Genomic DNA, 17,630 nt, shown 5'->3' with positions numbered 1-17,630 from the left:
ATTGATGGTAGGCTCAGTTTTGCTTTTAAAACATTTAGCAATCAAGAATGTGGGTTAGGAATACAGCTGATAAAATCAGTTGTGATAAAACCACATAATAAAACCGTACAATAATAGTTTTCTACATTTCAGTCACAGCTGCCATGGTTTATGGTACTGTCAATCTGTCATCTTCAGACTGCGTGACAGGAACAGCCACACTGTGAGTGCCTGTTCCTGTGGCTTGTAGCAAGTGGCACGAAGGCCAGAAGGTTAAATATGTGTCCATTTAATTTAAAATCTCATTAGAGGTGCAATTTTCTACTGCTTTCCAGGCAATTTAGAAACCTTGCCAGCTTTAGTGGTGTCCCCTCACTTGATGATAGAGGAGGAAGTGGGCTGATAGTGTTATACAGGTCCAAGAGTGGTGTATTTTCAATTAGTGAGTTACCTGCAGAGAGAAGTGCTGCAGGACGCTGGGCACACTGTGGGCACACCAGTTCCTTCTGGTGACTTGTAACCCTCAGACTTGGCTTGTGGGCTTCCCCCTTACTCATCAAAATTGCATGTCTGAAATTGCTCAAATGGGATTGTCATTTTGAATCTTACAAATAAAATATTTTGTTACATTTATTATAATTGGTTGCTTAAGGGGTTGCCTCTTCAAGCATTTGTGCTGCTGGCCCTGTGCCTGCTGAACTCATCGCTTGGCCTTTCCTTCCTTCTGTGCACCTGTAAAAGTCACAAATACATACCAACTGGAGGACTTCTTTAGCACATTTGGGTATATTATGAGGTTTGAGACTTCTGCTTGTTTGACTTACGTGTTTTTTACTGATTTGTGAGGTGTACCTCCTTTAGTCACACCTCAGTCATGCTACCTCAGTCTTATCTAGGTAACTTTTTTTACCCAGAGAATTACATGGGTATTTTTAAAAACGGAATTGTGATTTTCATTGTATTTGTGTGTAAGGGAAAGACTAAACATGAAGGGACTGAAAAAGTATCTGGTAGAGGTCGTGTTCAGGGATTTTTCAGATACATCCAGACAGGAATAGTTTGAGTTAATTAGTGTTGCAGAATTTCTTTTTATCTTTGATCCTTTTTCTTCTCAGTTTATTACCATGCCAGTCATTGTACAAAATCCTTAGCTGTTGTAAAGGCTGTGTGGGATCTTGCTAGTTTATGCCCCTGGCAATTTGGGTCAGTTGCACCCTGTGGTAGGACAAGGGGCAACAGATATTAACTACAGCACAGTAGGCTCCACCTCAACATGAGGAGGAATTTCTTTGGTGTGAGGGTTACAGAGCACTGGAACAGGCTGCCCAGAGAAGTTGTGGAATCTCTTTCTCTGGAAGCTTTCAAGATGCATCTGTATGCGTTCCTGTGCGACCTGTGATAGATTCTATGGTCCTGCTTTGGCAGGGGGGTTGGACTTGATGACCTTCAGAGGTCCCTTCCAACCCCTAACATCCTGTGGTTTGTGGTTAAATTTGTTTTTAAATCCTGGTACCTAAATGCTGTCTCTGATTTTATCTGATGCCACTGCAGTTTTCTCTCCTCTCTGGCATATACCTGTATGCTCTGTTATATTTATACACAGAGCACTGCTTTCACTAGAGAGATGCCTTGGGATAGTTCTACTTAAAAAAAAGTACAGAAAAAGCTCTTTGACATACTTGTGTAAACTTTGGCAGATATATTTAAAAAAAATAAATACTGGATCACTTCCACTTTTACTTCCTTGTCAAAGCCTGAATTCAGTGTTTGGCTCTGGAAGAGTTGTGAATAGCTTAATTAACAGCTAAAGCAGAAGTTTGCAAGGCAGGTGTTTGAATTGTGTAGGGGTTTGCTGATAAGAGTCTTTATTAAATAGATGGTGGACACGAGGCTTTGATGTATACTATTGGCAGATAAAGAGTTTCAGGTTCCTTTTTTATTTATTTCCCAAGGTGTTAGGGTTTACACATAATCTGAAGGTGCACATTCATATTAAATTATTTGCAGCTTCCCCCCCACACCTTTCATTCTAGAAATAAAATGTTTTCAGGAACAATTTTGATTTGTGTCCTTTAAAATCAGACCGAAACTCCAGACTTTTCTCACTAAAATCTTTCCACCAACTTTTTTTCTCTCCATCTTGCTTATATCTCTGCTTATGTTTATATTTTGTTCATATATTGAAGCCTATGAGAATTAGAGCCCAGTTAGAGCTCTTTTTGAGACACAGTGTAGATATGAGAAAGTTCTGGTTAGATCATATGGATATAAGAAGTGCAGTGCTCTTTTCCCTCTTCAGTGTGTAATACATCTGAGTTTTGCAGTTTGAACAGTGATCATTGATCATCCTGCTCTTGTCACAAAACTCCAAAGCCAAGGAAGGCCTGGTAGTCTTTCCTAGGCTTCCCTTTATTTGAATAAGATAAGCCCCTTATCAGAGACTGCATTGATTTAGTGTGCAGAAGTTAAATATGCTCTTTTCTTTGGGGAAACGTACATAAGGAGGGAAACTGCCATGAATGGCTGTGTGGCTTAACCTAAAGTAGGTTGCTTTGTGGTGCAGAGGAAGATTTCCAGCTTATACGTAGCTGCAAAGCTAATGAGCTGCTTCTATTATTAATTAATGTAGATGTATCTTGTATGTCAGTGCATTTAATGCTTATTTTTTTTTAAGGACATTCCTAATGGTGCATTGTTAGGATGCTAAGTCTTAGCACTGAGTAAACTAATAATGTACTTTATTTTCTTTTTCCTCTTTCAATAGAGATCCTCGACCAACCAACCAACGTGTCAACAAGCATGTAAATAATGACACTTATCTTCGGATTCAAAACCTGACCATCTTAGTCAGAAACATTAAGACTTACTATCAGGTGAGATTTCTGCGCTCTGATCCATGGAGATTATTACTGCACTAGCTAGTGCCAGGGCTGATGGCTCAAAAAGAAGCTTACTACAAGAAATGGAGAGGAAATTGTGTTGGTATAGGAGTCCTTTGAGCCACACTTTCCTTTTGAAATGACAATACCACTACCTTCTGTATCCCTTATGGCCAGAGGCTGCTTCCCTGTCCCCCAATTTTATTTAAAGAAGAAATTGTGTTTTTGTGGTATGGTTGTGAGGTATGTATGTAGTTTGCTGAAATTGGAATGATGTTTTTGGGTACTAAACTTGTTTTAAACAAGTCAGCTTCTTTTAAAGGTCCTGCTGACAAATGAATAATTATGAGGAAATGCCTGCATGCATTCCTGTGGGCTACCCTAGGTGATCCTGCTTTTGGCAGGGGGGTTGGACTTGGCAATCTCTAGAGATCCTTTCCAACCTCTAACATTCTGTGATTCTACACATGTATCTCAATCATATAATGGACAAAAGAACTGAATTATAGGAGTTGATGTCAGTGTGGTCATCCTGAATGTTTCCTTTCTGCATGTGTAAGAGTAGACTGTGATGGCTTTGCCTTCAAAACACAGGAGAGATGTAATGCTCAACTACAGTAGTGCCTTTTGGTGCTGTACTCTTCCACAGCTTGTCCACTGCTATTCTGTATTATTGCCACTACTCTGCTTCTGGACCTGCTTACAGAAGCCTAAAAGAATGACTTCTGAAAAGTCTGGTGGGGTGGATGACTCGTACATGAAAGTTCCAGTGGCCTGTTAAAAAAAAAAAATCAAATGTGTAACTCAGATTTGAGAGGATGTAGGAGAGTAAATATAATATATTTCTGAAGGCAACTGACCTGTGTCTTGACTATTGAGAACTGGAGATGCTGATGCAACATGATGTCATTCCTGAGGCTTGTTTTTCCTATGGGGAAATTCTGTTTCATCATAATTAGAGGCTGAAGGGGTTTTTTCCCTCATCTGTTAACCTACTGAATGGTGTAAATGTATATAGTCTACAAGGAAAAAGAGCTGTGTTTAAAGACAGGGACAGGACTTTTTGTCCTCCTCCTGTTCTCATAACCTCCACAAGAGTTGCAGTCTGAGTCTGGACCTTCAGGTGTTGAGACCCTAAAGCTTTTTATTCATGTGTGTTGTTTGTCTTGGAGCTGATAATCTGATCTCTTAAAATTGAGTACCTAAAGAGAGATTAGAGTTAGGAAAAAAAAGAAAAATGATTTGGCATCACATGATATGTTTCCTGGTGTCTTGTTGACTGAGCTGTTGAGCTCTAAAATAGAGCTAGCAACACCTAAAATAGGTTAAAATGCAGAGTTTTCAATGGGAAACAGTAGTGGCAGGTGTAATGGTGGTGTTCCTGTCATGGTCCAGAAATTAAGTGCTGTGAATTTTGCTGCCTGAAGACGATACTGAATGTAAACAAAGCAGTTGTGAGAGCTGAAATTTTGTATTTACAGCAAAGCTTAAAATAAAATAACTTCTTCTTTTTTTTTAAGATAACATTACAAAAGAAACTTATTTGTCCTTGTCACAATCACAAGGTCTGGGCAAATCCAAGGTCTTGATGCCTGTCTGAGATTCCTTTCATGTGGTGGTGTGCAGCCTTCAACTCGCCATAATCTGGGGGGGGGGGGTGGGGGTGGGGGGTTAAGGCCATCTGTGCTGTAACCAAGCCCTGTGATAATGTCTCTGTTAGCTATTTGGAGGGTTTCTGGTGTTTCATAATCTTAGTAGCTTTTACTAGTGGGTTTTTTTAACATGTAACCAAATGGATGCTGTGGAGTATATTAGCTGTTGTTAGAACTATTCTCTCATGAATATTAGACAATCTTTAAAAATAGTTTGAGGCTGTGGGCATTGTTTGAAGTAGTGCTAAGTGTTAACAGATACAGTTGCATGCTGGAAGTGGAGGGGGGAGTTCCTGACAAACAATAAGAGCATGAATATGCTGCTTCCTCAAGAGAAACAGAAGCTCTAAAAATACACTGCTGGCCTTGAGATTTTACATTCCCTTTCAGTTAATTGACTCAAGTCAGTTTATGGCTTAGCTACTGAATTTGGTAGACTAGGTCTTCAAATGCCACCTCATGCTTTATTGAATGACACTGGGAGGTATGCATTGGGCAGAAAGCCATCAAGAATGTGATGTGAGTTCGTGGTACTGCAAAACTGTATCTGAGGAAGGTGACATAAGTCGCTACTAAAATTAACTCTGATATTCAGAGGCTAGTTGACATTTCAGATCACACAATTATCTAGTATATCTGTATCTAATACCAATTTTTTTCTATGTTTGTATAGCTAATCTCTTTGTTAAAGCAGGTTTCTCATTAATACAGATAATATTATTTCAGATAGCATGGACAAGTCTAATCTAGAAGCATGAATCCAGGTATACTCTACAGTGCTGAGGCTTTCTTGATCTCTTAGGCTGGGGATCTCTGCAGGAATGACTGAACAAACCAGGTTATTGGTGGAGTTTGGCTTTGATTTGAGCCATAACGATTACTTCCTGTCTGTGCTTCAGCAGACATAACTTGGGAGGGGTAAATGTAATGGAGAAGTCTTTTCTAGGTCAAATAACGTCTGGTTTTAGAAGTTTTCTAACTCATTAACTTTCTGAAGTTTCTTTCTCACAACTTTGCTTTGAAGTGCTTCTATTGTGAGCTCCATGAATGCTTATCTACTGGGCTGATTAAATTGGCTTGAATATATAGTTCAGGTGTGAGTACTGCAAGACTGAACATGTTTGGCTTCACTGAAATAAGCACTCTTGACCCTTGCTGAAAGTGAGTTGTTACAGCCTTAATTCCCTGGGGTCTTGTGCTTCTTTTCCAAATAGTGATTAATCCTAGCTGTGGCAACTGCCCTCATATTGGTGTGGCACTACCTGGCAGAGTTTGTTGGCAGTGTTTGTTTGTTTTAAAAAAGGACAAAACCTGAACAAAAAACAACCAAAGCAACCCTTGAGTTTGCAACAACCTATGCAAGCTGGTTCTGTCACTTGTGATGATGGAAGAGGAAAGCTAGGAAATCTGAGAGGTGTTTACTTATCCCTTTGCCATACTGTAGAGTGTCTAAGTCTTGTAGTTACTGATACTTAGTTTGCTTCCTTCCAGTGCTTGGAGAACATGCTTGTACCTAGAGAGTTTTGGTATGAGGCTAAGACAGACTATCAGGGGAAGCTTGAAGTGACTTTGCTGTGCTGCTTCTGTTCATGTCAGTCCTTGCATTTCGTGTTTTTTTTTTCCTAAGGAACTAAAAATTGTGTGATAGCAGACTATAAAAAATAAATCTGTGGAAGGATCTGTTCCAATGTTATCCTATCCTTCACAAATGCCAATAATCACTCCAACACCACTCTCAAGTGAAAATTCTTAACCTGAAGTTTTTAATGTAAATGGTGATGGAGAGAAGTAGATAAACAATGTGATCATTCCTTGGCTCGTCCTTGCATGAGTATTATGGTCATCTCTGGATGATGTGAATGAGAAATGCTGTTAGAAGAAATGCTGCAACGTGGTTATGACTGTACTTTTGCTGCCAGTTTGCCTTGCAGTTATGACCACTAAATATCTAACAGATAGCTTCATGTTTCTTAAATAGGTTGGAAATATCTCTTCATTAAAAGAAAACATTTCTACTGAGACAGTTCTGAAACCAATTATGGCTGTATGACTTGCACAGCTTAAAAACATAACTTGTAACCCTTAGCATTTTCTACTCACTGAAGTTTTAAATCTAGTTCTTAGTAAATAGCAAAATGCTAGAAATGCACATAAACCTGCACACCCTTAAGTCAAAAAGCATTCCTTTGTTCTCAGCAGGAGAGTTTGTACCCACAGTGGCCTACTGAATTAGACAAAAATTCCCCGTGTTTTTGGGTGGGTGGTTGTGGGGGGGGTTTTGTTGTTTGTTTGTGGGGGTTTTTGTTTTGGGGGGTTTTGGTTTTTTCTGTTGTTCCTTTGGTGTGTTAAACTGTAGTATGCCTGGGTGACAGCTTTCCATTGATTCCTGTTCCCTAGAGATCTTAGCAACTTGGCTTAGGGTCAGTCTTTCCTCAACTTGAGCTTTAAATTCCAAGATTATTAACTAAGAATATCAGCTTTCTCAGGAACAAGGTATCAAGCTTCAACAGATAAACTTTCTAATTCATGTACTTTGATATCATGAACTCTTTAAGTGTATGTTCTTGCCCTTTTCTGTACATTGAGATGGCTATATGCATACTTAGTAATTTCTACATTGGCAGTTGTATTGTTGCACCTACCAAAGGCAGCATATGTGTTCTTGTGACCTGAAGTTACAGCTGCATGAAAAAACAACAGAGAGCAGTCACTGAGTTTCTATAAGGTGTTCAGGAGGAGACTTGATGGGGTACTTGGTGCCACGGGTTAGCTGTTTGGGTGGGTTGGATTGGTTGATGGGTTGGACACAATGATCTTGAAGGTCTCTTCCAACCTGGTTTGGTTTATTCTAAATAAAGGTTTATTCTAATAACTTAGTAAGACAAATAACTTAGTACAAAGGTATTACTGTAGAGATGCACTGTTTCAGAAAAGCAGTGAGCTAGGACTTGGCAGATTCTACCACTGGCATAACCTGGAGTAGGGCATTAGGTCTCTTATTTATTTCAACTCCTATTTGTAATGTGACTTCTAGTTTAAATGTGCTGCAGGCACAGACTATCTATATGCATTTATGCAGTACTCAGCTTAATGAGGCCCCCTTGGTTCTCCAGTGGCAAAGCTGTTTTGAGTTAGGTTTTCTGTTCTGCAGTAGCATGATTATGATACATAAAGGTTGCATGTAAGATTGGTAAAGACATTCAGTTACTGTGGGGGGGCGGGTGCAAGGCAGAGAAATGACTGACCTTGGCACACACATTCTGGGAACTGCTGATATTAGTCTTTGATTTAGTCCTTTGTCTGAAAATAGCCCTCTGTTCCAAGTGGAATTAACATAAGAATTGCAAAGATCATGATTGTTTTGTGTAGATCCTCTTATCAAGTATTTCAGTGAGAAAGAGGCTGAGATGTGTGACTCATTACTACCAGACAGATTGTCTGATGCTTTCTTAGTGAGAAGTGTCTTGCTCATTTCCAGAAGAGCAAGACAAACCTTTCTGCCCTGGAGCTGAAATAAGGTTATGCAGAGATCAGTTTTAAAAGTGTTCCCAGGTTAGTGAGTGTTACCATTTCAGGTTGCTAGTTGCATGCTGTTGGACAACCTGATTGACATTACTGGCTCCGATTCTAGGATGCAATCAGCTGATATATTGAATTATGTCTGGAAGTTTAATGGAGGACTGGGCTTAAAGAGATTTCCACACCCCACCCCCCAAGGCTCCACATGCATTTTAATGCAGAATGAAATAGTGACCTGAAACAGATGGAAGAGAATAGGTTGGCTTTCTAACTGCTTTATTGTCTGTAATTTCCTGGAGCTAGAATATGGGAAAGGGCAGAATAGGTTGGCATGTGTCTGTGTGTTTTGTCTTTGTTTTACTTAATAAGCTGAAGGGGTGTGAATTAATTGCACAGACAAATGAGAAAACTGAACCAAGAAAACAGCAGCAGTGTCCTAAAACACAAACAGAGGTGACCTGTAAGAAATTTACAGTATGGAATAGCTGTTTGGTTCTCATATAGCAGTATTTATTTAACCTCTGACATGTTAATTGAAAACAATTCTTGGGATGTCTGAATTACAGAATGCATCCACTGTGTGTTTTATATGGCTTAAAAAAGGATAATGTGAGAGTGTGTGTGGCTTTTCTTAATGAAAGACAACCATAATGTTAATCACAGCAACAGTCTAGGAGATTACTAATGCTAAAGCCGCAGGGTATTTTAGTCTTCAACTGCAGATATATATATTTGGATATTAGGTTTTAGACATAAGTCACTGTTCAGACAGTCTAACCAGACAGCCACATTCAGTGCTGCTGCCTAGATTTCAGGAAAATGTCCCATTTTTGTCTGCTGAAGTTTTGTGGGGGGAACTAGGTTTAGTACAGCCTACCAATTTTGGGTTAGAAAATAGTCTTCATGTCCCTTGTGGCTGAAAATAGCTTTGAGATTTATTTTTGCTAAATAATAAATGAAAATTGCTTTAGTTCTTGTGTTTCTGCAGTGAATTGCATGTTATTTAATCCTTTAAAAAAAGTCTTTAAAGAGACAAGATGATGACTTCCACGAATGTGTGAAGTATGGCTACAAAACAAACTCCCTTCCTGCATTATAGGTCCCAAAGCAAGTAATTCCATCCTTTTAATGGCAGGTGGCAAATTAAATTGATTGGGGTTCTTATTTTAATTCTGTGTTGTGTCTCTCAAAAGTATTGTTTAATCTGGTGTGGCTTTTACTGAGGATATTGTCCCATGCTGTATTGTGGCATACCCTATTCAGTCCAGAGTCTTGGGTTTTTACACAACTCTGGTTCTGTGTCAAGATTTGGTGTCAGGGTTGGTACCCATTAGTTCCAATGACATCTGTGACCCTGTGCTGCAGTGTGAGCAAAGGTGTCTCTGTGCCTCTAATTCAGCTGCTGTAGTCTTTCCACTCCCAAGAGATTTTTAAGTAGCTTTTGAACATGTCCAGAGAAGGGCAACAAGACTGGGGAGAGGCCTTGAGCACAAGTCCTATGAGGAGAGGCTGAGGGAGCTGGGGTTGTTTAGCCTGGTGAAGAGGAGGCTCAGGGGAGACCTCATTGCTGTCTACAACTACCTGAAGGGGTGTTGTAGCCAGGAGGGGGTTGGTCTCTTCTCTCAAGCAATCAGCACCAGAACAAGAGGACACAGTCTCAAGCTGCACCAGGGGAAGTTTAGGCTGGAGCTGAGGAGAAAGTTCTTCACTGAGAGAGTCTTTTGCCATTGGAATGGGCTGCCCAGGGAGGTGGTGGAGTCACCGTCCCTGAAGGGGTTCAAGACGGGATTGGATGTGGCACTTGGTGCCATGGTCTAGTCATGATGTCTGTGGTGACAGGTTGGACTTGAGGATCTTTGAGGTCTCTTCCAGCCTTGGTGACACTGTGATACTCTGTGAATTCTCACATTTTTGTGCTGTACAGTGCTTTGTTTTAACGACTTACTAGACCTGTAAGCAATTCTTCCACAACTTTTTTCTTACATAGGATGGATATTTGAGATGTCTTTTGAAGTGGTGCTTAGCGGTTGTTTTGAAGGAGTGATTGTTAATTCAGAAATGTGTAGGGGATCTTGGATACAGCATAGTATCCAAATGCAGAGTTGTATTCTGAAAACAAAATAGGGTTTGGTTTGTAAAGATCTGCTCACCTACAGTGCTTGTGGCAAACCTGAATGCATTTGGGCCAAGAAATAGATTTGGAGGGAGTGGAGTTACCTACCCTGGTTGAGAATGTTGGACCTGAGGAAGCAACTTACCTGGGGACTGGAGGAAGCCTTAATGTGCTAGTTTACTTGCTGCAGTCAAACCACAGGAAAGGGTGTGTTTCTTACTTTATATAGCATATGGACTTTGTCAGTACAAAAGAAGGAAGGTACCTGCTCATGAATGAACAGATACTGAAATGCTGTTGCTTGCTGCTATATGCATGCATCTCCCATTTGTAATTTTTGAAAGGAAGGATTTAAAAATCAAACTCTAAAAAGCCAATAAAGTAGAAAATAAACATGTATGTGTACTGACTTTAAGCAACATTTTGGTGGTTTTGTTATTATTTATAGCTGTGTTTAGGTGGGCTATTTGAATATTAGCTGTGTGAACTGGTATCTGTTCTGTTCCCCATTGTGGTTAAGAGGTGGAGCTGAAGGGGAGTTAAGTGTTTAAATTTTACTGGATCCTCATATGGCCAGTAAAAGTGCATAAATAAAAATCTGCTTAGCAGACCGAAATGGCCCCTGTGGGGCTGTCACTGTCTGTTCTCTTTCATCATTAACGTTATTGAAAGTCTCTAGATGTTTATTTAATTTGTTTTTTAGACTTAGAATGACACTGTTAGGGGGCTGTTAAATGATGAGAATAACAGTGGTGGACATCTACTCCTTTGGGGAGTAGTAGGAAAGACTCCTGGTCTCTGCACAAGGGGAAAAATATAGTATGAATTCTATCTAAGTATATTCCTGTCCTGTGAAAACGATTTAGTGGATTACTAATGTCTTTAAGCTATGATAGATGGTCTCCTTCCCCTAGAAAAAGTCACCTTATTTACCTGGTGGTAAAGAACTGATTCAAAAGGTATCTAAGTTATTTGCTGTAAGGTTAAGAAGAAAAAGAATAGTGATAAATTCTCGGTGGCATTTTAAAGAGTCGGGGGTGGGTTTGTTTGGATTTTGATTGTTTTATTTGTTTTATAAAAATGATGATCCCATCTGTAATATATCCACTGGAAAGCTATTTGTGAGGGAGTGCAGTATCAAATTTGTGTCACAGAAAGACCGATTTGGCACACAGAGTGTGTTAGAATAAAAGGGGAGGGCGGTACTGATGTTAATGTGTGGTTTGTTTTGAAGCGGCTGTGTTACAGTAAAGCAAAGTGGGTATAGTCTGGCAGGAGGCATAAGCATTTGCTGCTAGAAACTGGAAGGAGCTTAGTATCTCCTGGAGATATTAAGAACCCACCCAGTTGTGTTCCTGTGTGATCTGGCAGGGATTAGATAAGAGATCTTTCGGGATACCTTCCAACCCCTAACATTCTGTGAATTTCTTTTCAGGCTTTGCAATGAAATGCAGAAATACCACATAAATGAAAAGGTTCATTTGTCAGGATGCAGGCTCCAAAGAAAAGGAGTCACTAGTGAGAAATAGTTACCTTAAAAGTAAAGCATCTTTCACTTTGTGGTGGTGGTGTTTTTGTTTAAAAACAAGCAACACAAAACAATCAAAGCAAATGCCTTCTAATTTGACTAGTTGCCTGCCTGAGTTACGTGGAGTCTTTAAAGACTGTTTAATTACTTCAAAGCAGAACTACAATTTAAGTGTAAGGAATTCAGTTTATGTAATAAATGTCTTAAGGTCACTTCTTCAATTTTAGTCTTTCAAAAAGGAGGAAAAAACCCAAAACACTAAGAGACAAACAAAAACCCCCACTTAACAAAACGTCCTGTGTGCTGTGTTTTCTTAAATATGGAAAAGCTTTGGGTTAGAATTGAAAGCTTTGTCTGTCTTCAAGTTTTGTGGCACAAGCTTATCTGAACAGCACACGGATGTATCTTTGCAGTTTTACATGCAGAAAGAATGAATCTGTAGTGGAGGACCACAAAAGCTGCCATTATTAGAAGCCTTGCTTATACTTCAGTGCTCTGGCACTTAATCTAGCTCCCAGCTTCCAGTCATGCAGAAGAAACTAAACCAGAGTGCTCTGTTTTAGTTCTTAAACTTGAACCATTTCCTTTGTAGGCTGAGCCAAAATCTTGATTGGAAAGGTGATTTTCAATCTCCCCTTTTCATTTAGCCCTTCTTCTTTGTAAGTTGCTGTGCCTAAATTCTATGGAATTGTGGGATTCAAACTCCAAATAATTAGTTATTGCTTGAAGACTTGTCTCTACAACAAATGCAACCACAGTTTGGCCACTTGTATCTTAAAGCACCTCAGTTAACTTGCAATTGCACTTTCTTTGTATGCTATAGGATCTAATTTTAAGTGGCACTGACTTTTTCTGGCTGACTTGGTGCACCTTGAGATGCTGAGCATCACGCACAATGGGGTATTAAAGCAGCTTCGCTTTGATACCCTTGGATATTGTGAAACCAGAGCTGTCTGCCAGATCATGGTTTGTTTTGGCTCTTCTCCTTGACAGCATATTGCAGCCTTTACCACTGTCAAGGTATTTATCGCACTTTATCAGATTTTTACAGTGTTTATGGCAACCACTTGAATATCTGCAGAAGGGCTCATCCTGACATGCTTTCTCCGTCATAAGCTTAGCAGGACACCTAGTTTTGGAGGCTTTGAATACACTATCCAGCTTGCTAGTAAGATGCCCTCACATGAGAGAGCTCTGTTGATGTGACAGTGTGAAAAACAGTTCTTATAACAATTTGAACCTCTCTGCTTTTCAGGCATGAAGGCTTTGCAGTCAGGCCTGTATTTAGTCATCCTTTTATAAAGGGCAGATCATTTGAAGCTTCTTTGAAGATTGTTTATAAACAAGTAGAAATACATTTGTGACCAATCGCTTAACCTCTCGAGACTCTAAAGGGAAAATCTTAAATACATTTAAAACTCCCAAACCACTTTGATTTTGCTGATGCTCATGCAAGTCTCTCCCATGAAGGTGCATTAAGTTTAATTCCTCAGTGTTTTGTTAGTTGAGAAGGTTAATAGTAAAGAGTAGTGGGTTTTGGTTTCTTGTGATTTTTTTCTCTTGTGTTGGATGAACACTGCAGAGTGATGCTTGAAACACAAACAAGTTTGCTGCTTTCTGTAACAGGCAGCATACAATTCCCAACTTTGTTATACCCTGGAATCTTAGTGCTTTCACCAACCATATTTAATATGCAAAAGAAATGACAAGAAGATGCATTCAGCACATTCGTTTTAAATAAACTTTTTATATGGTAGTTTTAAATGTACCTTCTCAGCACCATGAAACCAAAAGCTGTAACTTGCTAGCTGTGTGATGCTTTTGGATAGATGAATCTGAGTTTCTAAAGCAGCAGTCTGAACAACATGCCAAAGAAAGTTATCAGGCTACCCCTAGGTTTAAGTTGTCTTAATATATATATATATATTTTTTTTTTTTTTACCTTATAGTGCTACACTTCTTCATTTGTGATTTCCCCCACCCACCCCGAACTAATAGAGAGGTGCAGATGAAAGATTCATTTGTGTAAGCAGAAAAAAGGCTGGGAAAATGATCCTTGTGTTTTCAATTCCAAAATAAAGCCATATTAAAAAAAAAAAAAAAGGAAACAAAACAAAAACCCCAGCAAACCCAACACCACCACTCCCTTTTCCCCACCACAAACAAAAAGAAGCTCCCAACTGCCTGTATCAAAAATTTTCATTGAAGACTTTTTGAACTGTAGGTTTCATTGTGATTGTGTTTTTTTCTTTAAGCATAAACCTTGCAGTTGCTTGCCTTTGTGTCTTCTCTGTCTGCTGGTGCCAACGATGAGGAGTGGTTGACTACCACAGTGTTCTTTTGGTGGGATACGCTCAACCATTGTTCTTTCTTTGGGATAATAAGGAACAGTTCCTGCTTAATATTGTAACAAATTGTGAAAGAGGCAAGTGCACAAGCCTTGGAGATACCTCAAACTCCTTTCTCACTGTGGAGATTTGTTGTAGTGCTGAGTTAGTTTGGGAGTTATAATAAAGTGTATTTAAGTGTAAAGGAGGAAAGCTGCAGCAGCAAGAAAATACTGATAAGTACTTCATACAGGTCAGTACAGATGCAAGACTTGTACAAGATGTTTAATGCAACAGTTGTTTGAGGTTTCAAACGTTAGTTTGATTCTACAGTAACAAAAAAAAAAGGTAAGAAAAAATAGTGTGGATTTTTAAACTTTTTCTTTGGCTGTGATAATTTTGTTTAACTGTTACCTTACTCCACTTCCAACTAGAGCCATGAATTTATTTATTTATCCTAAAATCCTTCTTCCTTCCCAGCCACCAGATGAAATGTTTAATTTGGTCTGAAATGTTTAATTTGGCATAAAATGTTTTGGGTGCTTGTGAAACAATAAGAAGAAAAGAACTCGTTTCACGAAACAAGAAAAGTAGTGGTATTAAAGCATATCTGTGTATCTTACATGAAATAGGTTAAGATTGTGGAAGGAATTAAATGGAACAGTTGTCAGAAAAGTGCTGTGCTTGCCTTGACCCCTTAACAAGCTAGATGATAGCCAGTAAAACAAACAAACAAAACCCCAACCAACCAAAAAAAAAACCACCATCAACCCCCCTCCAATAAAACAAACAACCAACCACCAAACAAAAAGACCCCAACAAATCAAAAACTGTATTTACTTGTGTAAAGGGAAAAATGAGATAGGAACGCATTTGCTGGATTCATGGCAGTAACTGGATCCAAAACTTTGATATTTCTGCTCTATTGCTAGATTTGTTGATATTGACCATACCTTTGAGTTGCCTGAAGCATGAATGCATGTGAACTGAGACATACAGCTTCTCGAATTCCAAAACTTGCAGTGCAAGCCTTCTGATAGATGTGTGCTGGGTTCTGAGAACTGGTTCTCTCCCTCTCAGATAAGCTGCAGCTGTGGTGGGCATAAAGTGTTTCCAAGTTTGTTCATGCGGTGTGGGGCATATAACACAAAGCAAGACCTTCTGAAGGGATGACCCCTCTCATCACCTTCATCAACTTCAGTAAACTCAGCTTGAACAGGTTCCCTTATGAATCATTACACCCATGCTGCCAGACCAGAGCTTTGCTGAGGAGTTTGTGGTCTGTTCTGGAGTCTTTTGCAGTACAAAAGGAAGCTGCTGTTGAATAGACTTTGCTTTAATGGCTTGAATTTCCATAGTAAATAGGGCCATCCACAGTGACAGAGGCTTGCTGGATAATTTTTTGGTTTGATTGTTTTGGGTTTTTTTCCCCTTCTGTGTGTTGCACACAGGTGGTTAGTTGCTCTCCACACTAGACTACTGTGTCTTAATATGTACTGATGGTATCTAGCTAGCCAGAATAAGACATGTCATTTATTTGCTCTCTATATGAAAAGAAGTCTTCAGTGCCATGCTGGAATTACAGTACAGTGCTTTTTGGTGGGTGCTCTGAAAAGTCTACTAGAAGGGTATTCTCTTCTCATGCTAGTCTTAAATTTGGAAAGGATGTGAAAGACTTTTGTACTCTGATGCAGATCTTGAGGCCTCAGGGAAGTTGTATGTTCATAAAAAGGAAGAATTTGGCTCTTAGTGTTAACTGTGATCTACTCACTTCATGTTGTTGTGAGGATGGGGAGAGAGAGAGAGGGGTTTTTGCCATTTAAAGCACTCCCAGTTTGTTTAATCATCATCCATTCCGTGTGACACCAGCCTTTTTGAGCTCCCTCTCTTTGGCACACACTGCTTCTGTGTCAAAGAGAAATTATGAATGGAGTGAACTGGTTTCCTGGCACTTGGGAAGCCATCGAAGTTTGTGCTTAGCAGAACAGCCAGGCTGACTAATGTAATACAGTACTAAATACTCATCAGACTAAAATAGGATAGGCCTTTTGTTATTAGGATGTCATCTAAACAATTATTGAACAGAAGAAAACCCCAAAAAATACTGTCTTTCTAAGGAACTAGCTAAGAGAGGGTATAGTTTAACTGCTGCCTCTCACCTTTTTTAATGACAAGTCATTAATTTTTCTTTGATACTCAGAGCAAGTCTGCTCCAGTTCCCACGACATATGCTATATGCCCTCAAGGGGGAAAGCAGTTAAGAATTACAAGGAGTATTATGTTTCAGAGAAATAAGCAACCTGCTGAAGTAATAACCTGTGTGCTCCTAAGTCTGTATGAATCAGGACTTTGAAGTGATGACTGATATACGAGGAATATGTCATCTTTGAGATTAGCAAGACAGCTGCACTTCAGAGAGGAGCTATACATTTGTGTTCATGTTTTGTTAACACTGACTTTCGTGCAAGAAGATTCAGGCTTCAGTAACTGCTTAAGCTGTTGACACAGTCCTTGAGATACCATAGCTCTTATGTTGAGACAGAGCAGGGTACAGGTTTAGCTGAACATACTTTGTTATGCTGTAGGTGTTACAGCACAGTCTCGTTTCCTGACTATGAACTGCCTGAGACTTCGGAGTCATCTTCTACTGCAGAAACAGTTCACTTAAACCACTCCTGCTTTCTACATTTTGGCCAGTTGTTCTCTGTAATGATTCCTATTGCATTTTCTCACCTGGATTTTCTCATTCTTAGGAGGTTTTAATACACTTAGTACAGGAACATCTCTTGCTACTGAAGTAGTGTCTCACTCTTGGCCACTGGATTTTGTACAAACCTGTTTGAGAAGAGCTTGAGAATGCAGTCCTTCACTTTGCTGTGGGTTAGTGTTTTGTGCCTGTTTGGACCCAGGAATTCAAATGCTGTCTTCTGCATCAACCACTGGACTGCCGTCTTCCTCATATAGTAGTGTACATGTGAAGAACAGCATATTTGATGAGGCAAATGCATTGAAAACACACCACAAACTATATATTTTAATTGCAATTCTACCTAGTGGAAAAAAAAGTTAATGATAAATGAAGAATCTGTGTTAGAAGTCCAGAATTTAAAGTCCTTGTTGTTTGGCTGCAAAATCTCAAATAAAGAAATTCCATGGTATGTCCAAAGAGAAAGTAAAGACCATACACATCTAGCTCTATATAACCCAGATACTTCTAATCCATGAGGAGTGGTGTGGAACAGAACAGTGGAAAACACTTTGTGTGTGTTCATAAAGAGGTGCTCATTAAAAATGCATTTTTAGTTTACCACCTGTTATTTATTTGCTTTACTGCAGTGTTGTATTACTTTTGTCATCCTTCTTTTTCCAAAGTGCATTATTCATCACTTTGAACCATATGGGCAGAAATACATTCTGAACATCTGATTTCTGTAGTGGCCATTCCCTGAGGAAAGACCCCAATGTCCATGTTTGTGACCAACCAGTGAGGCCTTTTGTGTCATCTTTTCATGAAACCTTCTTACCTTCTGCATACCAAAAATGCAATTAGGAGATTCACAGCTGTGATGCTGCAAGACAAGAGGGCTGCATGTAATTAGGCAGCAAAGGCCTTTTTGCTCAAATTCATAAATA

General features: G+C 39.4%; 1 protein-coding gene across 2 annotated transcripts in view; it reads left to right on the top strand.

The window, feature by feature from the left end:
* Positions 1-17,630, top strand: part of CCDC88C (coiled-coil domain containing 88C) — a 95,261-nt gene that overhangs the window by 4,542 nt on the left and 73,089 nt on the right. For both annotated transcript variants that reach the window (XM_068148783.1, XM_068148784.1), the window contains exon 3: positions 2,744-2,852. In XM_068148783.1, the coding sequence (XP_068004884.1) occupies positions 2,744-2,852 (109 nt within the window). The remainder of the gene's footprint in view (positions 1-2,743; positions 2,853-17,630) is intronic.

The sequence above is a fragment of the Melanerpes formicivorus genome, unplaced genomic scaffold (assembly GCF_026170545.1).
Source record: "Melanerpes formicivorus ecotype bairdi unplaced genomic scaffold, bMelFor1.0.p_v2 SCAF_17, whole genome shotgun sequence".
Classification (NCBI taxonomy): Eukaryota; Metazoa; Chordata; class Aves; order Piciformes; family Picidae; genus Melanerpes; species Melanerpes formicivorus.
This window is presented reverse-complemented; position numbering and strand designations above follow the sequence as displayed.